The sequence below is a fragment of the Macrosteles quadrilineatus genome, unplaced genomic scaffold (genome assembly GCF_028750875.1).
Source record: "Macrosteles quadrilineatus isolate MER2022 unplaced genomic scaffold, UCM_ALF_1.0 Scaffold_7__1_contigs__length_78375512, whole genome shotgun sequence".
NCBI classification, from domain to species: Eukaryota; Metazoa; Arthropoda; class Insecta; order Hemiptera; family Cicadellidae; genus Macrosteles; species Macrosteles quadrilineatus.
Window position 1 is genome coordinate 69,971,609 of NW_026542600.1, and position 27,119 is coordinate 69,998,727.

The 27,119-nt window shown below is 35.8% G+C and overlaps 1 protein-coding gene across 1 annotated transcript in view; it reads right to left on the reverse strand.

The window, feature by feature from the left end:
- The window catches only part of LOC128999070 (uncharacterized), a 42,389-nt gene extending 18,800 nt beyond the window's left edge, over positions 1 to 23,589 (reverse strand). Inside the window, exons 1-8 of the mRNA XM_054425427.1 lie at positions 23,469 to 23,589; positions 16,782 to 16,885; positions 13,343 to 13,438; positions 9,619 to 9,804; positions 9,231 to 9,341; positions 8,518 to 8,607; positions 6,964 to 7,053; positions 4,009 to 4,110 (exon numbers count right to left, since the gene is read on the reverse strand). Of these exons, the coding sequence (XP_054281402.1) occupies positions 4,009 to 4,110; positions 6,964 to 7,053; positions 8,518 to 8,607; positions 9,231 to 9,341; positions 9,619 to 9,804; positions 13,343 to 13,438; positions 16,782 to 16,859 (753 nt within the window). The 5' untranslated portion in view covers positions 16,860 to 16,885; positions 23,469 to 23,589. The remainder of the gene's footprint in view (positions 1 to 4,008; positions 4,111 to 6,963; positions 7,054 to 8,517; positions 8,608 to 9,230; positions 9,342 to 9,618; positions 9,805 to 13,342; positions 13,439 to 16,781; positions 16,886 to 23,468) is intronic.
- Positions 23,590 to 27,119: the final 3,530 nt, after the last annotated feature.

Consider the following 27,119-nt stretch of genomic DNA (forward strand, 5'->3'; position numbering starts at 1 on the left):
TAGCCATTTTAAATGAGGGAGAAGTCCCCTTGTTGAGTCCTTTAATGTTTTAAACTGGCCTTATCAGTGTTACACTACGCAATTTTGCTGAAACTTTCAACTTTCATCACCCGTCTTCATTTCATTTCATTTCAAACAATCTTTATTCTTTTAGTACATATTTACAGTATATTGAACAGTGCCGAAAAGTGATTCTTTATTATAACTTAAAACTGTTTTCTAACTTATTTCTACCATTTTTTATAATAAAAAGAAGGTTATTTATACTATTACAATAGAGATTCTCAACAAAACATATAACAATCATAAATAAATTAAGAAAGCAGTAAAATATTCTAAACATCCAAAAGCCCTTCAAGTCCCAGAAGGTTTTGAATTAAACTCTGGGTCAAGAAATTCTTGTATATTATATAATGCTTTAGTTGATATAAAATCTTTAAGTTTCCTTTTTAATATTCTTGGATTCGGCTCTTGTCTTAAGGTTAATGTTAATTTGGAAAAAATAATGCACCAGCATAAGTAGGTTTCTTTTTAAATAGTTCAAAATGATATATGTGTATTGCAATATTGTTCCTATTTCTAGTATCATACTCATGAGTACTTCCTAATGGTTTTAGAGTATGTTCCCTATCCTTAAAGTGGATGATAGTTTGATATATATAGGCCTACATCCCATAGACTGTCATTATTTTAAGTGAAATAAAATATTTTTTCTTATTTACAATGTACGAAATGTTGATTTGTCATTCTAGAATATAATAAATACAATTTTCAAAAATCTCGAGCAACCGCACTCGCATTTAGCCTACACCCTATACGTCACGCTAAAATGGAAACTAAATACCTCAAAATTTAAAGATAAACAACAAAAAGATAATATGGGAAGAATCTGCTTATGCATGTGTACGAAAAACGTAATTTAGGATTGTAAAATATTTAATCACCACACTAATAACCAAATACAAAGATAAAGTTATAAACCCTAAATATAAGCAATCTTAATAATGGTGTGTTTATAGTTAATTTTTAGGGCTTCAATGTTATTAAGAAAATGATACTTCAATTACCGTCACCGATTGCCATGTTATGTTTGCGACATGAATTGCGTTGTTTACGTTTAATGTCAAAAGTAAAACTCAAAATAACTTATAGGCCTAGTATAATTAACTATGTAATTACTAATTAATTGTTCTAACTGTTACTTAATGTAATTACTAATGTAATAACAAACAGACAGTAAATCCAATTCGTCAAAAAACATTAAACATATATTTACATATGTTCGCCTATTGAGTTTCAAGTGTTATTGGATGTATTTTTATTTATTTTCCATAAGCAAAATTCCTCAAATTCAAAAAAAATCTTTATAAACATAAATTTTGCAATCCCGTTAATCCCGAGATTAAAAGACACCAATCCCGGGATTTCTAGGTATCAAAAATCGTCCAGGATCCTGGGATTCGGAATCCCGGGATTGAGACCCATATTTGTGTCTCACAGTTAATAGCGATACACAATCAGTGTTATTTCACTAGTTCTTTTTACAGTCCAGATGATGTTATAACAATAATTGTATTCTCAGAAATCTATTACCAAGGTAATATTATTTTGTACTTCTACTATTCTCACTTCAATAGGAAGACATTATTAATGGGATAGTTAGTTATTCTATTTATTCGTTTAAAGTTCATCTGACATTACTAAAATAATAGGGTATGCTATTCTAAGTAATCTATTACCAGGGTAATAGGTGACGCCTCAGTAATAGAATTATTTATGCTATTACGTTAAATAACACCCAGCTCGAATGTACAAGTTCCCTTTAAGGAAGGAAGAAGTCATTAAAAGATGTTTAAAATCTTTAAAATTTTAAATTTAATATACAGAGTTGGTTTTTTTAAACTTGCATCTTTATTTATGTAAAAACCGCAATAGATAGAAATATGCAGTTTGCGAGAATCATCTATTGACGTAGGGGGCCCAATTGTTTTGAATTCAACGTTACATTCACATTCCCCCCCTGCCCCCAACTTATTTTTTTTTAAATAGCAAGGTACCCCTTGTGATATACCAAATGAAAGAGCATGAAAAAATAAAATGTTTAGTGAAAAAAAATTGAAAATCGGCTCATGAATTTGTGAGATAATCCCCCCTTTCCCACTACCGATAACTTTTTTTATAATATGAATAATGAATAATGAATAATGAATAATGAAGTTTATTTCCCACAAAAAACCACAATGTAACAATACATGAGATGTAGAGAAATAGAACTGGCTACTTGATCCAGTAGTGTAACCAGTTTGCTTATACTAACTTATCGGCTAACATGACGTTGTAATTTATGGTCTAGCATCTGTTATAAAACATTGAATTTCGCCTGAACTGTGCATCTGATGGACAAAACAAGAACTGTTTTAATAAACAATGAAAGTTATTACAACAGGATATTATTGATATAATTTATGTCCTGCTGAGAAGAAAGCCAAATTATCGTTGCTTTGCTAAAATGCTTTAAATTTAAACTATTCTTTATTTGAAGTGGTAGAGAATTATAGTATTTTGGACCTAGATATTGAAAAGAGTGACGAAAAATAGCTTTATTTACTTTGGGTAGTTTCAGAGTATTATTGGTAATGCTTCTTGTTATGTATGTGTGTGTAATATTTGGTATGACGTTAACTCTGTTTCCACTTCGAACAAAAAACAGTCTAAGAACTTTGAAAACAAAAAGGTGCTGTATGGGCAAAATTTTTAACTGTTGGTAGAGTGGAAATGAACTTGTTCTTTTAGGTTGTTTCAAAATTATCCGCATAAAAAAGTTTTGTGTTGTTCTTAATCTATTTATCAAGGTTTTATAAGTTCCTCCCCAGCATGGCAAGGCATATTGCAATCTTGAGTTGATTAGTGCAAAGTATAATGTTCTCAAAAGTGATTCGTTACAAAAATTTCTTAAAAAATAAAATTTTCTTATTTGTGTTCGTATCTTAGCATGTAGATTTAATATATGAGGTTCGAAGGTGACTTTTTCATCAAGTAGAACTCCTAAATATTTTATAGATTTTACTTTTTCTAACGGCTGGCAATTACATAGTTGTGGACTGCAATTTGAGGAGTGAAAAATTAAAGGAGATGGCAATTCAAAACCGGTTGAGTGGAAATTAACAAATTTGGTTTTGTTTACATTTACCTGCATTCTATTGATCAAACACCAATTTCTTAAAAGTAAAAGATCATCGTTTATTAAATTTTCCATGAACATCAAATCGTTTTGTGTGTAAAAAAGAGCAATGTCATCAGCAAAAGCAAAGATATTTCCGTTAAAAGGTAGATTTAATAAATCGTTGATGAACACTAAAAATAAAATACCTGAGGACGTTGACCCTTGGGGCACACCCGTTTGTACAATGAGAGGATTACTGTAGTCATTGTTTATTTTTACTTGTTGCCTCCTATTTGTGATGAAACTCTTAAACCACTCTCAATATCAAGGTACCCATTGTGACATATCAAATTAAAAATGAATATCACCAAACATTTTCTTTTTTCACATGCTTTTTCATTTGATATGTCAAAAGGGGTACCTTGCTATTTAAAAAAAAGTAATGGGTAGGGGAAAGGGGGATGATTATCTCACAAATTCATGAGCCACTTTTCAATTTTTTTTCACTAAACATTTTCTTTTTTCATGCTCTTTCATTTGATATATCACAAGGGGTACCTTGCTATTTAAAAAAAATAAGTTGTGGGCAGGGGGGAAAGTTGAATGTGAATGTAACGTTGAATTCAAAACAATTGGGCCTCCTACGTCAATAGATGATTCCCGCAAACTGCATATTTCTATCTATTGCGGTTTTTACATAAATGAAGATGCAAGTTTTAAAAAAACACCCTGTATAACACTAGATATGTCATTTTTTCTGAATCTCAAAACAAAAAAACCCTACGTTCTTAACTTACACCCTGACTTCTTTAATTATTGAAGATAAAATGTGTGATTAAACTTACCGGTGATTCATCTTCAGATGCATGTGAGTAGTCATCAAAGACATCATTATCAAAACAATCATCATCATCAGAAGGATTATCATTGCCGCAGATCACAGACACCTATAATGAAAATTCCAAATTATTAATATCAAATGTCCAAAACAGTTTGATACAGAAAATTTTAAATGTTTTAAAATGCAAAAAACACCTAAGTCCAAAATTTTTGGAAATGAATATCATCATTTTCCAGGACACTTCTATTTTTCTTGACAGCTTTATTGGCTACTTGTCTAATAGTATTTGTTAGTGAATTTTCCATATAGGCAATAAACTATTACTGTAGGTCTCATGGTAAGACCTGGACCTGGGGCCACTTTACTTTTTGTTTTAATACTTTGATGGAATAATAATTAGGATACTATTATTCACTTAAAAATGGTGGCTCCTTATGAGGAAAATTTTGTACTAGTTTGAATACCCTGTACAGTATTTCTCATAAAAATACAGATACCTCTACTGTAATTATTTTGCATTCCTTATGAGCAAAGCCTTACTTTGTTAGACAATATCACAAAAAGAAAAATTTTAACAAAAATTATTTTCAGAAAATAATTATAATTATTAATTATTATAATAGTTATTATTATTATTATTTCACGCCCTTGAGTGAAAAGGGTTGGTGACCCCTGATTTAGATAATAGGCTTCCACGGTCACAGTAGATTGTCAAATTCAGGGCAATGACTGCGACTTTGAATAAGCTAAATAGACTAGAGGCTGGCGTTTCAGTAGACGTTGTCCATCACTCAAGGGCCATATTGACAATTTTTGGAGGAAAGGACCAGACCATCAACATTTCAAGCCCCCCCTCAAAATAACCCACAAAGAGGTAGTTTCCTAATTAAGAGACACTGATAAAGTTTTTACATTTCTTGCTGATTTTTTGTTTTTATCATTGATGCCTTTCTCCTTACAAAGGAATCAGGACTCGACTATGCAGTCCCTACGAGTGTGACCCAGCTCCCCACATCGAAGGCAGTTCTTGCCTCGGTCGGGCCCTTTGCAGTTTCGGGAGGAATGGCCGAAATCAAGGCATTAAAAACACCTCTGTTACTTCCACCCTCCGTCTTAGCCTGCAGTTAACCCATCCAACCCTCAAATGCTGGAGTGCTAACAACTTACTGGCGTTTGCGTCTGCCATTTCGGCGACCGCCATCCGACTTCTGCCCGCCTCAATTTTCTCTTCTCCTTTCACAAAAGGCTTTTCCCACACAGTCCCAGATGGTGTTTCTGTGACTGACCCCTTTCGGGAGCTCCCCTCAATGGGTGTCGCAGGTTATTGTGGCTATCGAGGCTTCGCTGGAGCGGTAATTACGTCAGAGAAGGACTTGGAAGTCTGGGTCGAACTGACCTTAACTTTAGGCTTTGCTGTACGAACAACCTGTTCTCTTTTTCAAGGACTTTCTGATTCAAGGCCTCCTGCATTTCTTGGAAGGTGGTGCATTGTCGTCAGGCAGAGACACCACCTTTTCGGCGATCCTTTCCATGGCCGCCTTGCTTACCAGCCGGCAGGCGAAGACAAAACCAAGGTCTTCCTTGAGCTTATCTATACCATATTTAACTACTTGGTTAACTCCTCTCTGTGTCTTGAAGGTTTCAAGCATTTTTGGTCTGCTCCATGTTTCGGAGCCGGTTTTCAATGCTACTTTCTGCGTCTAGATTTTCCTAACGCAGAAGCACCATTCCCGAAACTTATGATCATAAAGATGCTGTAAGGGATTCGTCCGGCATCCCTTGATCATACTTAGAGGATGGTGCCATGATCAGTAGGAGAGTTTCCGGCAACTCGGGTTCAACATCTACTCTGCAATCATTTCCTTCTCCACTCGTCAAGGGTGATCCTAAAGGCAGGAAATCCCATGAGCACCTAAAAGATGCAGGTGGTGGAGACGTCCTCACACCTTCCGCTATTGGCGGTCTCTGGAGCATGGAGCTTCGCCAAAAAGAGTCCCGCTCCACTTCTGACCTCTTTTCTTGCTCATCCGAGCTGCTTATCAAAGATGTGTTCAGGTGTTCTTTTTTATAAGCCATCATGTGTTTACCAGCGCATCGTGCGGCAAGGGGCAGCCTGAAAAAGTCAGGAAAGGGTATACCCTCTGGGACAGTACCCCTACCCCAGTTCCCCGGGGCCCAACCTCCGTTTTCCCAGCACCAGATACCTGACGTGCCGGGGTCACCAGTCACAATGTAGAGCCCAACCTCTACATCCATGCCGCACTCCCTGACCAAGGACTGAAGTGCCTGGCTTCTCACGACTCACTGAGAATACCCATTGGCAGTGCAGAGCACACATTAACCCCTGCAACACAAAAGGGGCACTCCCAAGGACTCCCAGTGAGGGTGTCGGCACCCTTTTAGTCGCCTCTTATGACAAGCCCGGGAAGGCTGCGGTTCTATTCTAACCATGAACCGCAGGGGGAAGATGACCAGTAAAGATTAGTTTTTGTTAACGATAAAATGTGTGCAAATGACCAAATAAGCATTTTATTAAAAAGGGGTTTTGATACAAAAATAGTATGCCTGAAAGTTGATTTTTAAAGTACTGTATGACAAATTTACGATTAGGAAATTAAATGTTTTTATTATACCTCAAATAAAATTACTATGAGGCGGGTCTATGAAGAGGGTCTTGTTATGACAAGTGCCTCAATATTGACGGAATTTATGTAGAAGAGTAGATCAAGGTACAGGCTTTCATATATAAATAAAATTATTGCTATATCTCTTAGCACATCTTTTTTAATTTCAGAATGATACTTACTTTAAAAACACACCTCGTATACGATTTTAAAAGTTTTAAAACTAAATATAAGTAAAAAAAGGTTTTTTGGCTAACACAACCTATTTTTTTTTCCATAAGCGCATGTTCAAAGGCAAAGAACATCTGTTAAATACAAAAATTCTAAACTGTTACCTTTTCCAACTCAAGGAGCGGATCACGTTGAGCTGTTTCACTTTTCAAAGGATTAAGCAGAATAACACTATCCATAATTTCTTCTTCCTCCTGAAAAAATTATATTTATTGAACCATACCTAATAATACAAGTAACAATGTAACAATGTTTTCATAAAATTGAAATGAAATATATTGATATACTTTTGGACGATCCGCGCTGAGCGATCATAATAACAAGTGCAAGTGTGAGTTCGGAACAACATCCGACCTTACATTAGTATCTAGTAAAGTGAAAGTCTGTGAGCTTTAGAAGACCAGCGCAGCGAGGTTGTGGCCGGTCAGCAGTTAGTGTCGTTCAACTCCCGCAAGAATCCATAAATTCCCTTAGGGTCGGTAGCAATGTGCAAAACCGGTTTAGGGGGCGGCTCGTTCAGCCACTGGTGATATATGGAACTATGTGGACTGGCTAAACACAGTAGTTGTACAGCTGAGTAGCCACGGAGGTGGAAAGCCCATTTAATTTTGTATTCAAGGTGCACATCACATCAAACTTTTATGTGTAATCTAGAAGAATTTTATGTTAACAGCATACTCAGCAAACTGCATTAAATGTTACTAGCCTACAGTGGGTTCAGTGAAATATAATCGTTCTTAAATCACTTAAATAGAATTTAGCTGATTCTCCCTAGCCCCTTCCCTCATCCCTAAGACACAAGGTGCATTAGAAACAAGGTCCCCCACAGTGATATTTCAATCTATTTCCAATATGTTTCATCAGGTTGCAGCACCAATCGGGTCCAAAGCAGAACAGAATATATGATTCTGATGGTTGTTATTGAATTTGCAAGTTCTATTTAACAGTGAGCGCATGTTTAAAGGCTATAAATAAAAATTCTTAACTTTGACCTTTTCTAAATGAAGGAGGAGATCACTTGGTGCTGTATCACTTTTCAAAGGACTTAGGGGAATAACACTATCAATCATATCTTCTTCCTTCCTATGAAAAAATCATGTTTATTTAACAATATCCAATCATAAGTGTAACAATATTCTTGTAAAATTGAAACTCCATTGGTTACCATAGAGCAGCTATGTTTTTTTTTATCTCAGCTAAGTGCACAGAACCAACTCCCACATTAATAGATCATTAGTAAAAATGTATCATCAACAGATAAAATAATGATCTACAGAGTGTAAGGTGAACAGTTTTGGAATACCTACCAAACTCAGTATTGGAACAGATAAGTAAGTTACGTACATAGGAAACATGCTTATGGAAATTGGACGACCATGCGCTTCAGCAAATAAGTAGAACAGTATATGCTTCTGATTAGGAGTGTGCGAAGCAGGAAAAATGTTGATTCAAAGCAACCATTTGATTGAAAAAGATTTTGAATCAAATAGTTTTTTGATCACCACTGAATCGAATCGCGATTTGATGCATCGAATCAAATCAAATCGGAATTTAGATGCATTTCACACCCCTAGATGGTTGTTATTGAATTTGAAAAAAGTGACTTAGGCCTAATAAACAATGTTCAAACACTACACCAAAAAATTTTAAACTCTTACCTTCAACTCAAGGAGCAGATCACTCTGTGCTGTTTGATATTTCAAAGGGCTTAGCGGAATAACACTATCAATTATTTCTATTTCCGGCTCCTGAAAAAATCACATTTATTGAACAATTTCTTATCATACATAATTATCTTTTGAACTTGAAATGAAAAATATTGAAAATTGATTACCATAAACCCGCTACATTGCTTAAAAATCTCAATTGTAATGATAAAACTAATATGATTTATGAAGTTGATACTATCACCACTTAAACATAATAAAAGAAATCCTGCTAGCTGATATGTCTTTCATTCTGAAGTAAATGGTAAAAGATAACAGGTAGGACAAGGCCTCCCTCGGTTTCCTATGAACAAGACCCTATAAATAATATGCCTTCTTGAAAGAAAAATCAACCACCTCAGTACTAAGTCCGATTGAGAAGAAAGAGGACCCAGACTTGCTGCCCTGGTCAGCAAAGTAAACCTTAATGAACTGTTAAGGACATACAGAAATACGTTTACTCAAGGAAAAACTCTCTCTTCCTTTGTTGGAAATGTTTTCAGTGACAGTGAAGTATTCTTATGTTTTGTGCATATAGTGTAAAGTTTTGAGTCTCTTCTGCCAGTTTGGACTCTTTACGACTCAGGTAAGCCTGCTATCAACACAACAAATCTTAAAAGGTCAATGTCTATTAGCTATCCCTTTGTATTGACACTATAACTTACCTGTTTGATTTCATATTTGCTTAGAATTTCAAGGTTACCAATTTTGGTACTAAAAGACGAATTTAAAGGGTCGAATTCTTCTAGGTTGTCATCAGCAGGATCGCTATTTTCCTAAAAAAAATTACATTTAATTAAAAAAAAACTAGACTAAACCACCCACAGATTACACATAGACAAATATCCCATATTTTGATTAGCTAAAATCACTAATCCATACAGTAATAGATTTCAAAATATCACAGGTATTAATTGCATTAGGTGACTTTTTCCACATAAAACAAGGGCACTAAAACACTTTGCAATTTAATGAAAACACAAATTATTGAGAGTTATCTTGGATTTGAATGCCATAACATAACTTTGATAAACATTAGTTGTCTTAGCCTACCTGAGGAACTAGGTCACAGTTTATGAAGTCTATGTCAGTATTTATTTGTTGAATAGTAATTTTGGAAGGTCTTCCTCTTTTTCTCGGTTCTACAGTTTTTCTGGGTTCTATGCTTTTTCTTGGTCCTGTGGTTTTTCTAGGTTCTATGTTATTTCTTGAGTCTATAATTTTTCTTCGCTCTATGTTCTGAAACAAATATTAAATAAATATAAATGCAATACAAAAACCTAATGGAATCGATTTAGAAAGTAAAAAAATCAATGTACAACTAAACAGGGCTATGAGAGAAATTCAAATCAAGTCATAATATCTTAACTGTTGACTGAAAGTACAATCTTGTACATGAATAGTGTCATTTAGGAAATAAATAGTTTTTAGTGTTGGTTAAAGTAAGCTACATTCTAAAATTAGTAGATCCATATGTAGGCCTACAGTATATTTTTTGTATTTAACATTACTTGATTAAATTCCTAGAAATTCTCCACTATGACTGCTCCAAATCAATTTATAGTTATTGTATTCTAATTTTTTGACACTGTTGCAGCGTGCCTTAACACGTTCAATGTGGGTGACGAGTAATCTCGCCATCGCTGGTGCTGCCAAGCGGCGCGCGACGATGAGCTGAGCCGTCAACGGAGGATGTTGTTTTTAATTGCACTGTATGAAGTAGTCCTTTGTGTTTCCTCGGGCGGAGTCGTTCCCGTCGCACAAGGTTTTTATTATTTGTGTGTTGTAACCAGTTATTTTTCCTAGGGGGGTAAATTTTTGCTATTTGGCCGCGCACCGATTGTTGAGGTAAGCAAGCGGCGGTGGCGAAGCTAGCTAGCGCTCTTTGACCTGGCTTATCAGTACTGATAAGCCTGGGATGGACGGACATTCGAGTCGTAGCCGACGGTGAGTGAACAGCTGGTTTGTGAATTGTCGAGTGAGAGGTCGAGTGATTTGGTGACATCGGTGTCGTGGTGATATTGGTGCTCAAGGAGTGTTGGAGGTTGAGTTGGGTAGAGACACGCTAGTGGTGAGTGAACGACGTTCTTTTAATTTTGGTTTGAAAGATTTGTAATATTAATCTCTGATTTTATTGCAAGATTTAGAGTTATAGATTTAGAGTATTATCAGTTTCGGAGACGAGGCCCTTTGTTAAAGTTGTGCCGATAAGTAGCGTTTTTAAGGCATTTTTGGACACTGGGTCCGTAGTTAACTTGGTTGGGCGAGGAGTCGCCGAACAACTTCAACGCCAGGGGATAGAGCCTTGTAAGAAAACCGCTCCTCTGAGGATGGCAGATGGGACACGGTCGAAGGCTGAGTATTCGTTTCGGCAAGCAGGGGAAACGGCGGGGAGACGGTGGATTGGAGACGCCTTGTACGTTCCTACTCTCACCACGGAGATGATTCTCGGTATGGAAGTCATTCGACACCTCGGATTGTTGACAGTTGGGACGGAGGGGATAAGAATGGGCATGGGTGATGACTGTTCTGGCCATGTTGGCCGCATAGACAATGTTAAAATTGGTGACAAAGACCCCGAAGGCCCTTGCAATGTAAATCCCCGCCTGGTGCTTGATGCTAAATCACTCAGCACCATGTTGGCTGGTAGTGGCTAGTGGAAGAGATTTCTTTGTTTTGAGTTTGAGACCTGTGGTGCAGGATTCACCATTAGGTTAGGGGCTGGAGGATTTTGTTTTGGCCGGAGTTCAAAGATTTTTTTTCTTTTTGGCCGTTTTCTTTTTTTTCATCCCAATGTAAGTGGGCAGTGTAACGAGTTATTTTTCCTAGGGGGGGAAATTTTCACTATTTGGCCGCGCACCGATTGTTGAGGTATGCAAGCGGCGGCGAAGCTAGCTAGCGCCCTTTGACCCGGCTTATCAGTACCGATACGCCTGGGATATCCTAGATTTTCAGGATAGCCTAGGACGGACATTCGTTTGAAAACGTGGTATTTTAAAAAGTTTTTTAAATTTATAAACTATTTTATATTGATATTTCTTTAGTTTCTTTACTTGTCACTCGGGTCAATCCATATCAAGTGATCCAGAAATAAAATAATTGGTTGCTTGACCATTTTTAAAATAAATAATAATTTTATCCTAGATACCTCTATCAATTCTGGGCTCAAAAGTGATTTTAATTTTTTTTATCTCTTTTGTTACTTCTACGGCGGCCATTTTTGTTTTGCGGAACACGCAAATTTTTGCTCATGTAAGGGTTTGCGTTAACTTGCACAACTCTGTAACCATGAACACTAGAGTGATGAAACAAAAAGCATTTTAATCTGGAAGAAACAGCCTAAATATTATGTTCAGTACATATTTATTGAAATGTGTATCAAAAACAGTTTTAAACCCATCTCAACATTTCATAAGAAAACGGAAAAATTTCAACTTTTGAAGGTACTTTGGGTACAAAGTTTAAGTTAAAAATCTGTTTTGGATTTTTGAAATGTACATTAAGATAAGTTTACATTAAATAAAATAATTACCTACACCTATAAATTAATCTTTAAGCTACCTACGTACTAGCCACGTTGGCCGAGCTTATGGGTTTTTTGTGATTTTCATGATACTGTAACTTATCTTAAAAGTAAATCTCAAAGATGAAATTCATACAGCAGTATAACAACCATAAGAGGGGTTTTTGATAAAAATTTCAGATTTTTAAACTTTGTCCCAACAAAGATATTGAGACTCAAAATTTGAATTTTTCAAAAAATTTCAGTTTTTGAAAAATGATAACTTTTAAAGGAATTAAGTCTCATGGTTGATATTTGAAATACAAACAGTTCTACTGAGTTGCTACACACACAAGAAAAATCAAGTCTGAGATTTTATTCGTTCCAATGGTAATACCTTCAAAAGTTGAAATTTTTCCGTTTTCTTATGAAATGTTGAGATGGGTTTAAAACGGTTTTTGATACACATTTCAATAAATATGTACAGAACATAATATTTAGGCTGTTTCTTCCAGATTAAAATGCTTTTTGTTTCATCACTCTAGTGTTCATGGTTACCGAGTTGTGCAAGTTAACGCAAACCCTTACATGAGCAAAAATTTGCGTGTTCCGCAAAACAAAAATGGCCGCCGTAGGAGTAACAAAATAGATAAAAAAATTTTAAAATCACTTTTGAACCCAGAATTGATAAAGGCTTCTAGGATAAAAATATTATTTATTGTAAAAATGGTCAAGCAACCCCTGTTGGATCACTTGATATGGATAGACCCCTCGACCTAATGATGTGATGTAGTTTTGGTTATCTATCAAATAAATTCTTGCACAAAATCTTCAAGAACCTAATAATTAGTTTTTATTGAAGTTATGCCTAACTAAAATATAATACTAATTATCACAGAAAAAAAAACACATAACCTTTTTAAACACCCTAAAACACATTACCTAATAACCTTTTTATTTTTGTAGATATGGTTTGATTAGCGTACTTTTGTGGACAAGAATTAACAGCATTTCTAACCCCTTTCTACTATAGGCCTACTAAAAACATTAATTTCACAAAAATACATAGCCTACAAATACAAATGTATTGTGTTTTTGTCATAAATCATTCAATAGTTTAAGCAATTTTTTATAATCAGTGACAGAAGGTGGAGCTACAGTTTGTATGATGGAACCTGTCTTCATAGGACTGACTCATCTAAAACCATTGGCCAGTCCCCAGGTAGGAGGTCAGGGGACAGGTTTCACCGTACAGAGTATAGTAGGCCTACATACCTGTACTTCAACTGGTGGAGATGGCACCTTTTCTTCTTCCATGCTTTGGGATTTTCCCCTCTTTTTGGGCCTTCCTCTCTTTTTTCTAGTTATTTTCTGTAAAATTGAAGAAACTGATGACTATTAGACAATAACCACCCTAAAGCAAGGATTAAGTACAGTAACTTAAATAATAATGTTTTAATTAAGTGTACATTATTTTGGTTTAAACTCGATTGCAATGTTATTTAATAGGTATTGTGGAAATAAATATAACACAATATTCCTATTCTAAAAAAAAAATACCCCCGCCGCAGCAAACCTGCAGACTAAGTGAATTTCAATTTGCCTGATTGGATTTACACTAAAATTTCTACTTAAATATATAGGTAACATTTATTTCCTATTTAAATAGAATTAGTTTAACAAGTACTTAGGTTTGCTGCATCAGGGAGGGTACCGGTAACACTGCTTTTTTTTTATGTTAATAGTTAGTAAGAAATTAAAATATTTTCCAAATTTGATCCAAATATGTTGATAAACAAGCAAACTACAACAGTTTACTTGTTCTCCATAGCAATAACATGGGAATTTTAAATTTACATTTTTTTTTATTTTTCTCCGTAACCATTAGGCGCCAGGGATGTATTTAAGTATCTGCCGCCTCTAGGCAACAAAGTTTGCCGCCGCCCCTCCCGCTCCCACTTTTCAACGCACTCCCCGACCTCACTAATATCACCCCAATGGCCAATACATGCCCTGTCAGCTGGTTTTGTGGAAAAATAATCGGTAATATTGCATGCTGCATCAACAAATTTAATAACTTTTCACCCCACTATGATGTTTTTAGCTGTTTTACATGCGTTAATTGGTGGCTGAAAGTTACGTTTTGCTGGCCATGCCAGCTGTCATCGTCATTTGGGGACCGAGCAGGTTCTTACATCCCTAGGGCCGCAAAATCAGCTGATCGCTTACTTTTTTTAAACATGAATGCATATTAAATACACAATAAGTATCCATAGCATTGCAATAGAATTGTTTTATTGTCACCGCTGCCTAGCAACTATTTATTTTAGTTTTTGCTGATTCCTCAAATTATTTCTTCACATAACCTTAAAGTTCTAGTTGTGTTGACTATCAGTGTGCATCATTATTGTGGTGAATAGTGCTATTAAGGTATAGTGTGGTGGAAAATGGCATTCGTACCACGGACCGAAATGGTTTTGCAGCTCTCGATCGTTTTAGGTTGACTTCGTCTCGAACCTAAAAACTATCTCGAGCCGGCGAAACCTCATTTTCGGCCCTAGGTACGAAATATACTATTTCGACCCCTTTTAACGGACGTTTTTTGTGCCGTTTTTTTGCAAAACATTCTGACTTGGATAGGCCTACACGGAATGCACCATTTTTTTCATCTAATCAGTATTTTTACAATCCCATTTTGCGGCTTTAAACGGCACACAAAATCGTCTGTATACAATGGTTCTTATAACGCTTTTCATTGAACACTATTAGTCAGATCCACTTGAGAGACGTGCTATTGGCTTTGATTTGAAATTAAAGAAATATGTTTTCTTAAACTATTTTTTTCTTACAAAAAACACATGAATCGCAAAGAAAAATTACGTACTTTTACTGAAAGAATAATATACAATTTTAAATTAGTTAAGTTTGGTACAGTGGTAAGTATTTAGTTCACACTTTCCTTCTTGATTTTAACCTAGCAAAAGAAGAATCTTTCAGCTATAGTGCTGCCACTGCGTAGTGGTGTATGAAGTAAACAGAAGGGAGTGTTTTCTACGTTTGTCACTAGACATAGCGACCCCTTATAAACCCCTGTTCCCATAGCCCGATCACGATGGTTCGCGAACTCGTTCGAATAAACGTAAGTTTACACGTTTGTACTAAATTTCATCAAAATCGGATGATTTTTGCTCGAGTTATCGCGCTAACGGACACATATATAAATATATATATATGAATTTGAACGGATGGTGTTTTTGGCCTCTAGGGACGTCAAAACGAAAAAGAAAATCGGTCCCGGGTCCAGGTCTTGTTGAGTACTACGGTAATAGCTTATTCCCTATAAGGAAATTCCCTAAAAATGGTTTTTGGTGTATTAAGATTTATTTACTGCCTTGTGACTCAACAGTTGACGTGTAAAAAGACATGTAAAGCCACATCCCCACTGTCCTGAATGGCACACATCAGTATTGCCAAGTATGGACGCATATCCAGCTTGTGCTGATCAGCATTATTGCATGCCAATTTCAAACCAACAGGTTGTCTGTCCATATCAATGGAAGCCAAGCGGCATGTTGGAGTGGGGACGAGCCAAGCCTAAGTATTAATTAAATTAAAAAGGTTTAAATACCTGATATCAAGCAATCCATTTAATTGCAGTTGCAATAGGAGTCAAAACTTGTTGCAACTGCAATTAAATGGATTGCTTGATAGCAGGTATTTAAACCTGTTTAATATTATTTGGCAATCCAGAGGCTACTATCAACAACTGAGTATTAAATGTAGAGTTCCATTACCAACTAACACAGCTTGCTAACAATAACTCATCATCTGATGACATCTCAGAACTGTGACACTGCCTTAGTTTTAGGTTGAGCCGCATCGGCATGATGCAGTTTGCAAGCCTGCGACTATGATGTGCGGGCAAGCCGGTCGGCTTTGCCAAACAGCCACAATCGGCATAGTGGGGATTGTGGGGGAAGTGTTATTAGATGTATTTTTATGTACTGTACAGTAGACTCCCTCTTATCCGGACTCCTCGGGACCGAGGCCAGTCCGGATAACGGGTTTTCCGGTTAAACCGACGTCCCAAAAACGGACTGTTTACTGTGATATTCCACTTAAATTTAGGAGAGCGTTGTATTAAGACACGTGATCACTGGTCTCAAATCTTTCCCACGAGAACAGACGTTTCAGTACTGCCCACTTCCTGCCGATCTAGTCCGGTTTAACCAATGTGCTGATAAAAATTGTCCGGCTAAAGAGATGTCATTTCCGCAGAGTGTAGTTCGGTTAAACCGATGTCCGGTTAAAAGGTGTCCGGATAAGAGGGAGTCTACTGTAGGCCACCTTTTTAAGGTAAATTTAATAACACGTACAATGCTGATCAGGTTATTAAGTACGGTATTATAACAATAATACAGTAGAACCCTGATAACAAGACTCTCATGGGGATTGTAAAATAAGACTTGTTATCAAGGTTGACTTCTTATCGAGGTTTGTGATTAGGGATAAAATAATTTGAGAGGATTTGAAAATGACACTTGTCATCAAGGGCGACTTGTTATCGAGGGTCTTCTTATCAAGGTTCCACTGTATTAAAATAGATTTTGTAACAAAGGATATTAAGGAATCAACATATTGTTAGTCTATTGCTCTTAATGAGTTAAAGAGCTTATATTGCAAAAATATAGATGCTCGTCTTAAAACTTCTTACCTTTGGATCATTTTTAACTATTTTTGAGGATGTTATTGAAGGTTGTTTTGAAGTCTTACACTGTTGTCTGGTCCTCATTTTCCTTCTTTTTCGTTGGATGAAAGCTGGAAATAAAAAAAAAATTAACCTACAAAAACCCATCCTAATTAACCGATTTAAGGAACTCTAAATTTGACTGTCAACATGTGATTCTAAGGAAACTCCGTGAAGAAATCACAAAGACCTAGGCTAACTGATAACCTTGAACCATGCCTTATTCCATTGGCTAGTCATGTGGCGTACGGGAAAGTGCTCTGGGGACACTCCCCTGAACGCCATGTGATACTGAACGTTGCCTTAACTGTGATGGTTATTGCTTCAAAAGGCAGTGTTAGAGAGCATTGCTGGTTTAATTTTTTGGAAGTGGGAATCCTTACAGTGATAACTTAAGCCAATACCGTAAGTTATGTGCTTAACAGTCTGGTTCTGCTGAAGGAGAACATAGGATAATTTAAGGTTGAAATGGAACGAGGAGAGCCCATGACTTGGATGTGCCTCGTTGCAGTTTCAGTCACACCTTTTAAAAATACACTTGATCAAAATCAAATCAAAATAATAAAAATCTTCAACACCCTCTGCTTAACAGTGTAAGTAAACTTAAGGATTGTACAGAGTTCAAGAGCCGTGATGAAGAACTTGCTCACAAATAGGGCCCTATACAGTGTACAATCTGGAATAGTTATCCTCAGAACCACAAATGCCAGCCTGAGATTAATTACGGTCTCGCATACTACAGCCTAAAGTATTTTAATTTTGTACAGTGATATTAAGTTATTGTAGATATTCAATTTTTTTTTTTTTTTTGACATGTTTAATCCAAGAAACATCGGTCAAAGACTAAGACAACAAGTATTCAAGCATAAAATATTTAAGTACGGTAATATTACAACAAGATGATTTTAATTTCTGTCTAAGGCCAAAAGTTGTCAGAGTAGGCCTAGAACTGGACCTCAAAGTGTAAGAAACCCATCTCTAGCTTAAGATAAAAGCTCTTATTATGTACCTAGTTAATACAAATAATGGACATCAATGATTCCACAAAAAGTCATATAATACAGGCTATCTTTCTTTTCTTTTAAGCCCAGAACTAGTGTTATACATGGAACAAGCTAAATTAGCAAACTTAAGCAGCTAAGAAGTTATTTAGGTTAAGTTTTTGTCTCTGGTCTTGATACCTCAAGTGACATTTGTGAGAATATTGAATATTTCCTTACATTAGCCTAGGATATAACCATGTGTACAGGTTGACTTAATCGAAAAAAACGTTTTTTAAATGTAATACCGCGATAGTTATTGTCCTGAGGGGAGGGTGGGTTGTCATTTATTGCTGTAACTTATATATTTTATTAGTCATGGAGATGGAGCATTGGACGGTAGGCTACAGCACGGTATGTTTGCCAATGATGAGTGTGTGCAAAATGGCGAGCCTATCATTTCTGTGCAGCAACTTTTAACGTTCCCTTTCACCTTAAACGCCATGATATAGATTAAAAATACAATTCTCAGATGTATTTACAATTCAAGGAAAACAAGATCCAGCTGAAAAAATAACTGTTAAAAACTTTGGACACTGTAAAGCAAGTTTGCCACCTTTGGTTAGAGAAAAATCAGGACATGTCCCAATCAGACCTCTCCCTAAATTAACATAAGCATAAACACGGGCATAAGGGATCAAAGTCGGGACTGTCCGGCAGTATCGGACATGGTGGCAACCCTGCTGTAGAGGTTGGAGCAGTTTGGCAAGCTTTGTTGATTCGTAACTGTCGATATGCTCAAGCACACTTTCGAGGTCACAGGTGAGACAGCAACGTTTAATAAACAATTATCTATATAGGCCTAAATTATGCATTTTCAACAACATCTATCACACATACTGCTTTCGATTCAATGGCCGTGGAGCATACGGTACGTATTATGTTTCCTAGGATGGTTTATTTCACATTTCCGTGATATTCTGTGGCCCTGAGGTCACCAAATTTGAGCGCCTGTGCATTTTTTTCTTTGGGGCGTTTCTGCGATTTTGCATCTTACACTCACAAACCCCCAACCCTGAATGTATATTTTTCAAGCAATAAACCAGGAAGTGGTGACAATTATGGTGGTCGTGAAATGCTGAACGTTAAATAGAAGAATTTAGGAAAATGGTTGAAACCTGCATAAATAAAATTGGATTCCACCTGACTAACATAAATTTCTTAAAGTAGCCCAGGTAAAGTTAATGGGCCTGTGACAAGGGTAGCCAACTAAGTTAACTATGTTTATTAACTTAAACAGTATTTCTTATGGCAAGAGTTTATGAACATTTCAATGTAGCCTAATAAAAGTTATAGCCTAATTAATTGACACAAAGCAAATATGAATAGGCCTAATGCTTCTGCTATTTTATAAAACTTCCGGTTGACTTATTTTCAGTCACCCTTCAATCTTGCTAAACTTACAATTTGTTTAGGCCTAAGTAAGTTAGAGGTTCCTGTCAACATGTGAGAGGTTTTTTTTACCCCAGATAAGTTTCTATGTTTTTAAAAAGTCAGTTGACTGTAAGAAATAACTTAGCCTGACTTGTAAGATAAACTTGTAATGTATTTTTGAATGTAAAAATTGTGTGTCCGTTGGAATAATAAAATAAACTCACTAACAGTAAAAATCGTGCTTAGATTCTGCCATAAGTGTAGGCCTACTAATGTAGGCTATAGCAGCTTCCAGGAAACTCATTAAAAAGCTTGACTGGAACTAAGTAGGCCTAACTTAGGGCCTATTTTTGACTTGCTCAAAAATTCTCGTTCCTTTGAGGGGTACCGGTACAGTTTCTTAACTGGGCTAACCTATGCTAACTTAATATTGATTGAAACTATTGGATTGAAAATATTAATTAATAATCGATAATTTTAACCCTCCGAGCGTCACTCGTCGAAAAATCGACGCGCAACACACTTTGTGTAGTGTCACGCGTCGAAAAATCGACGCGCGAACATCGTTTACGGCGAAGGCTCTATGACTGACTGAATCGGATTGAACTGGATCGAGTTAGGTATCGTTCTTTTCGTTATATTCTAAGCTTTCTCCAGAGGTCTGTCTCAGCGCTGTATGTTCTCCGAGCCGATCGTAATTGTAGCAGACAGCTGACGTGCGTATTTGTAAATAGCTAGGTTACCCTCGGACCGATGACTGATGTGTTTTATTACGTTTATCATTGTTTTAGTGTTAAAAATCAAAAGTAGTGATATACGTGGTGCATTATAAGAAGATTTAAGTGATTTTGAAGGGCTGGTTGATGATCCTGAAGAAGTAGGTAGTGATATTGATGTAAATTATCAGCCAGATTCCTAGCTATGGTTAGGCTATGCATTCTTAGCTAAACGCTACGTACTGAAATCTGTTTTTTGCCCATAAATTATTTATTTGCAAATCTACTTCCTTATATTATTATATATTTGTAATCCTCATAAAATTTAGAACAAAGTGGCTATTTTCAAATATTTATAGGCCTATAATTTATACAATTTCATTGAGCGCAAATTTATTTTCTTTTTTGAAAATTTTCCAAAATATTTTTTTTTACCTAAAAAATATTTTTGAAACAAATGTTCCTTATGTTCTATGTATAATATTGAAGCCCATGATTTTCCAAACAAAATGGTAGATAGAACAGTAGAATTAACATTGTTTTAAGCTTATCAGATCGGTTTTAATAAAACCTTGCAAATGCGCCAAAAATAGGCGGACATTAAGGCCTAAACTATGGACACTCAGAGGGTTAAATATGTCTATTAGAAAATAAAACTATCATAACCTAACCTAACCAACCAAACTTGCTGATGGTGAAAAAAATCGCACTAATCAAATAGATAGTTTCAATCGGTATTAACTTAGCGTAGCCCAGTTAAGAAACTGTACCCCACTTGAGTAACACTTCAAATAATCACTAATTTTAAGTTTCCTTTCAAATTACCAATATTTCTCATGCAATATTGGGCTGCACTTTACTTTAGGTCCTACACTCATTTGAATGAAAATATCGATTATTCTATTGTTTCATTCGATATATCGTTTGGTTAGTTAGGTTAGGTTGGTTAGTTAGGAAACAATCGATTAATCGATATATCGATCGATATTTTCATTCGAATGAGTGTAGGACCTAAAGTAAAGTGCAGCCCAATATTGCAACAGGTAGCATGCCTCCTAGGCCTAGTAGTGGCCCAGCCAGCCACTTCTCTGATTCAACATTAATTTAGCCTATCTGTTCCCCAACCCCAAAAGGGAAACGGTCACGTGCCTGGTACACTCCTGATCTTGACAGGCTCAGGCAGCAGGTAAGACATGCCTATGATCTGACCTGTGTAAGTAGTGACAATCTTTGTAAGTTAGAGTATAAGACCCTAGTTAAGAACTACAAACGGGCAGTAAAGGAGGCCAAGCTCAATTATAATGCCCTATTCATTGAAAACTCCAGCAACAAATGTAAATCAGCCTGGGCAATTGTAAAAGAAAATTCCCAATCTCTCGGAAGCGGTAATAAGCTTCCATTTCATCCAAATAAACTAAATAGTTTTTTTATTAACTCTGTTAACAGTATTAGAAACAGTATTAAGAAACCTGCAAATACTTATGATCATTTCTTACAAAAAGTTCCTTTCAACAATTCAGAGTTTCACTTTTCTTTGGTCACTTGTAGTGAGGTTATGTCAGTCATAACTAAAATGAAAAATACCAAATCCAAAGATATCTATGATATCTCCAACTGGTTCATTAAAGAAATTGTTGATGTAATAATTTCACCATTGACTTACTGTGTAAACGCCTGTCTACAGGGGGGATTCTTTCCTGATTGTCTCAAAATTTCCAAAATTTGTCCTATTTTCAAAAAAGGGGATAAAAACTGCCCAGGAAACTATCGGCCTATTAGTCTAGTACCTGTTCTGTCCAAGGTTCTAGAACATATTATTCACAATCAGATTAACAGCTTTTTTGAAAATAATTCTCTCTTTAACAAACAACAATTTGGCTTTAGAGTTGGACAGTCCACTGTGGATGCAATTGATGCCATGGTTCAGGACATTCACAGGGCTTTTGAAAATAAAGATTTTGCCTGGGCCACCTTCATTGATCTTAGCAAGGCCTTTGATTGTGTTGACCATGAGATCTTGCTGCATAAGTTGGAGTTTTATGGAATCAGAAACAGTGCTCTAAATCTTTTGTGGTCTTATTTAGCAAATCGTAGACAGGCGGTATATGCTGATGGTGAATGGTCCTCCATCGCCCTCAGCAACTGTGGGGTACCTCAAGGCTCCGTCTTGGGCCCCCTTCTGTTTTTAATTGCTATAAATGATCTGCCTATGAATCTTAGTTGCAATTCCTATCTCTATGCGGATGATACTACCTTGCTATCTTGTCACAGTGACCTTTTGCATCTTAAGTCAAATGTCAGAAACACAGTCAATACTGCTGCTGAGTGGTTTTCAGCTAATAGTTTTCTTTTGAATAAAGACAAAACACAATCAGTCATATTTTGCCTTAGACCTCTACATGATATAGGCCCACTTGAAGCTGAACTGTCCAATGTGGTAAAGTTTCTAGGTGTCCATATTGACAAACAACTGACTTGGTCTGATCATATAACGCAACTCTGTACTAGGTTAAGTAGAATGATTTGCCTTTTTCGTAAGCTTAATGATTTAGTTCCTATTAGTTATTTAAGATCAGTTTACTTTGCTTTATTTCAGTCTGCCTTGAACTATGGTATCATTTTTTGGGGTAATAGTTCTCATGTCTCCGATGTCTTAATATTACAAAAAAAGGTCCTGCGCATAATGGCTAGGGTTGATCCTGAGGAACATTGTCGCCCCATTTTTATTGAATTTAATATTTTAACTGTTATTAATTTATATATATTTAATATCATGTTAACTAGTTTTAAGGAAATGGACTCACATGCCATAAGGAGTGATTTTCATGATTTTCAAACTAGAAACAGACATCAATTTGATATACCCCATGTTAGACTGAGCAAAACAAAGAAAAGTCATAAAATTCTGGGCCTAAAATGTCTAAATAAATTGCCCAACAAATTGCTATCACTTCCTTACAAAGTTTTTAAAGCTAAAATTCATATGTGGCTAGTTAAGAATCCGTTCTACAAACTTAACGATTTTTTAGAATTTCCTAAACCATTAAATATTGAGTAATGATTGTACTTTTTTTTTCTCTTATAGTTATCCTCATCTGCATGTATTTTATATTATCTTTGTATATTTTGATTTGACCTTGTACTCTACATCTATTGTACTCTTCCTTGACAAATGTTTCCCAACATAATACCTTCATTGACCATTCCACATGCATTTGTAATGTCTATTGGAAAATAAAGCTTTGATTTGATTTGATTTGATTTGATTTGTTCTCACTGATCTTACTAGGCCCGAACAGATTGTACGAGATTTAGACACACATTATTCCCTGGTAACAGGTATTGTGACTACCTTACTTGGTTTCGCTTAAATATTACTTACAATTGCTTAAAACGTGAATTCACGTTAGATTTACAGGGAATAGGGCTAAGGGCTAGTTACCAATGGCAGTTTACTTGTAAACATAGGTATAACTTAGATCTAGCCTTTATTTATGACCAAAGTTAAATTATTACTCACTCACCTTCTGCATCACTTTCGGGACATGCTTAGCATTTATTTTTGGGTATTATGGAGTCTAAAAAATGTGGATTGTAACAAATTACTTCAAGCATGGACAATGAACATGAATGAAAACATTCCGGCCATCATTTAGTAACAAACAAGGAAACAGACGAAACAAGTGTAACAAACAAAACAAACTGAAACTGAACAAACAACATTCACAACAAAAAATATGAACTTCTTCAATCCACTCACTGACTGGACTGAGCTACTGAGCTATCTTCAATCTGGCTTTTGGTTGTAATACAAAGGTGGGTTTTTATATTTGACCATGAAACTTTTATATTCTCTAGGACTTTTTTTTCTGTTCCTCATTAATTGATTTATGAACAATACTGTATAATATACATACATACTATGCAGTATTGGATCATTAATATATTGTGGATCAAGCTGTTTAAGTATTTAACTTCCAAAGAGATCAATTCAAGTAGAAATCATTCAAACCATACAACAGTTCACAGTTGAGTACAAAAATTCATTTATTGATTTGAGTAAGTCATAAAGTCATTTATTTAGCCAGAAGTATATGTAAATGCATTGGCTATGTCAGTGCTTACTGACTGATACTAAACAATTCATTACAGTTTTCATATTGATATCCATCGAGATCTTAAAGGATTATTTTATTTTGGTTCGGAAATAAATTAAGCCAATAAGCCCACAAATGTATAGCTTTTAGTTCCATTGTTGGACCGTAGAGCTTGTAAAATGGATCCATTGTTTACATGATATATTGATATGTTGATAATCGATTAAACGGTTATTTGTTAAAATATTATACATTTAAACATTTTTGTAGTTTTGTCATGGATTATCCGTAGGGTCCCATTGTCATAGTCATACGTTTTTAAACTAACATATATTAAGGTTAAACACACTTACTACTCATAGATTATTCATCCTTATTGATAAGACACCACCACCCCCGCCAAACCTAACAACAACCCCAGTGCCCCCGTCAAACCCAACGCCACCCCCGCTAAACCAAACGATACCCCTAACGACCCCACCAGAATCGGCTCCAACTACATCACCTCTACAAAACTCAACAGCACCCCAAGCTCCTCCACTAAGCCCAACACATCGCCCACACAAGCGTGACAAGCCTGACTGATCAGTGATCACTTATTACAAACGGAAAAAACTGGGCGCTGAAAAAGAAGAACCAGTTTTTCTTGATGATGTATGCAATATTAAAAAGATATAATATATCTTTAGGCAAGTGCGCCTAATGCGAATAGGACAAATCGTTATGTTTTATCGTAGCATGTAAACCGGGCTTTATTTTCCCCGTTTAAGCCGGGTTTACCTATGCGCGGAAGTGCGGAGAGCGGAGAGAGGAACGCGGAGAGCGGACTCCACTTGTCCTAGGTAATTTAATGTTACTGTTTTCCTAGAAGCGGAGCGGATGAACACCATGTTAAAACTGGGTTTTCCTAGGCGCGGAAGCGGAGAGCGGAGAGAAGAACGGGGAGAGCGGAAAAGAGATGTGTTTTATGTTTTAGTGTTTTAACATACAGTAAATTTCTTAGAATTCAAAGTCAATTTTTTGTTTTATTTCTTCCATAAAGCAGACACTTTTAGAGTCTATACAGAGTGTCCCGTAAGTAAACAGCCAAACTCCGGAAAATGGTTCTATGGGTCAAAATAAAGAGAAAATCAAGAATAACAATTTTTCCAAAATCGCTTCGTTAACCAGATATCCGCCATTTTGTATTTTTTAGATAAACATTTTTATTTTTGTTGATGTTAACGTATTAAACACCTTGGTTAAGGTTAAGAATAAACTATCAACCTAGATATAGCGAAGATATTAATGTAATGGTGTATATCTCACATTTTATAAATTACAATTTAGAGCTGGTTTGAAGCAAATCAGGTTTATGAATCAAAACAAAGTTCGTATATTTTACGTTTAGAAGCAGGCAGGACACGTGTGAATTATATGGTTTCTTCAGTCTAGATTGAAAGATAAGCCTCTGATCTGTGCGTAAATGTCTAAAATAGTAATGTCTAGTAATGTATTGCACTTATTTAAGGTAAATTTCATGATAGAGAGTCTTACGAATTTCATGTACAGTTTATCCGGTTATTTTAAAGAGTTTACTTATGTCATCATTATTTATTTTTCTAAATATTCTATGGGAAACAACATGTTTAGTATAGTTTCTTATTAATATTACGTTAAATAAAGTGAAATGTTATGTTGACAGCATCTGTGACTCCAGAAAGTACAACAACCGCTACACATACAGTCCAATGCGATAAAGGATCCTTTACGCCTTTCCTAGCAGGTGGGAGGGCCAATTCTACTAGATGTAGATGTAGAAAGAGAATAACTTCTCTACACTAAATTCGAGCTTTACAGAAGTCCAAGCCACGATGTCAATTCTTCATCTTCATCTCAGTAGCGGCTCTTGTTCTCCTTTTGTTAAGTGATTTAACTGTTTACTGTCAACTTCAAAAAGTATAAACCTAACAAATAATTGGCAAATACAAATCATACTGAACAAATAACTGCATGTGTCCTAGATATTAGATCAACTATTTGCCAACTTAAAAATTTGAATAGGACTAAGATTGTTCCAAGATATTTTTATCGTAACAAATGTATAGTCCTCGCCACCCTAAGTTGAGGCAGCCCAAGGCCGCACGGCGTATATCTAGTGCGGCCTTGGGCTGCCTCAACTTATACTCCGTTCAAACAGCCGTGGCACCTGAGGGATTAGGAGGCCGCAAGGGTTTCCATGAGGTCTCCTAATCCGTCAGGTGCCACGGCTGTTTGAACGGAGTAGGGTGGCTAGTTATTTCCTCAAAGAATATTCTGTATGTGTTTTGTACCAGAGAAGAAGTCTAGCAAACAAACAACGACAAACGGGACTTGACAACCTAGTTGGGCAACATTCTGTTACAGGTTTTTTTTTGTTAATGTTGTTGTTATTTTTGTTGTTGATTAGTGGCGGTTATTTTACGTAAGATTTTCAATGCTTCACTGGACTGTAGAGAGTGTCAAAAATTGTTAAAACTTCTCCAGTTAATTTATCATCTTTTGCTTTGATTTGTTAGTCTTAAATTCAGAGTTTCTCTTGAAAAACGCGGAACGGCTAAAATTGCATTGCCTGTAAAAATCATGTACTTGCTTAAATAATATTAATACAATTATTTTGTTATCTTACAATATCCTTGTTTGGTGTTGGTAAACAAACAACGTGTTTCGTGGCAACTGCCACATCATCAGGTTATCCTCCTCTCAGGTTCGTCATAAACTATAAACTTAAAATACAAAACACTGAACACACGTAAAAATACATAGGCCTAACATTTGTTCGATCAACCTTGGCGGTGCGTGCACGCATTTGACAAGGATATTGTGAGGTAACAAAATAATGTTATTAAAATAAAGCAATATCCAGAAGTAGGACGATGAATTATGATTAAATAATATGTTAATGGCTGCATGAAAAATTATGTTTGAATGGATTTTATTGTAATTTTTTAGAATCCTGGTGAAATCCCTTATAAGAAAATGAATGAACTATGATCAACATTCATATGAACGTAGGTTTTGTAATAAATATTTAAACTAGGGTTATTTTGTAGTTTTGTT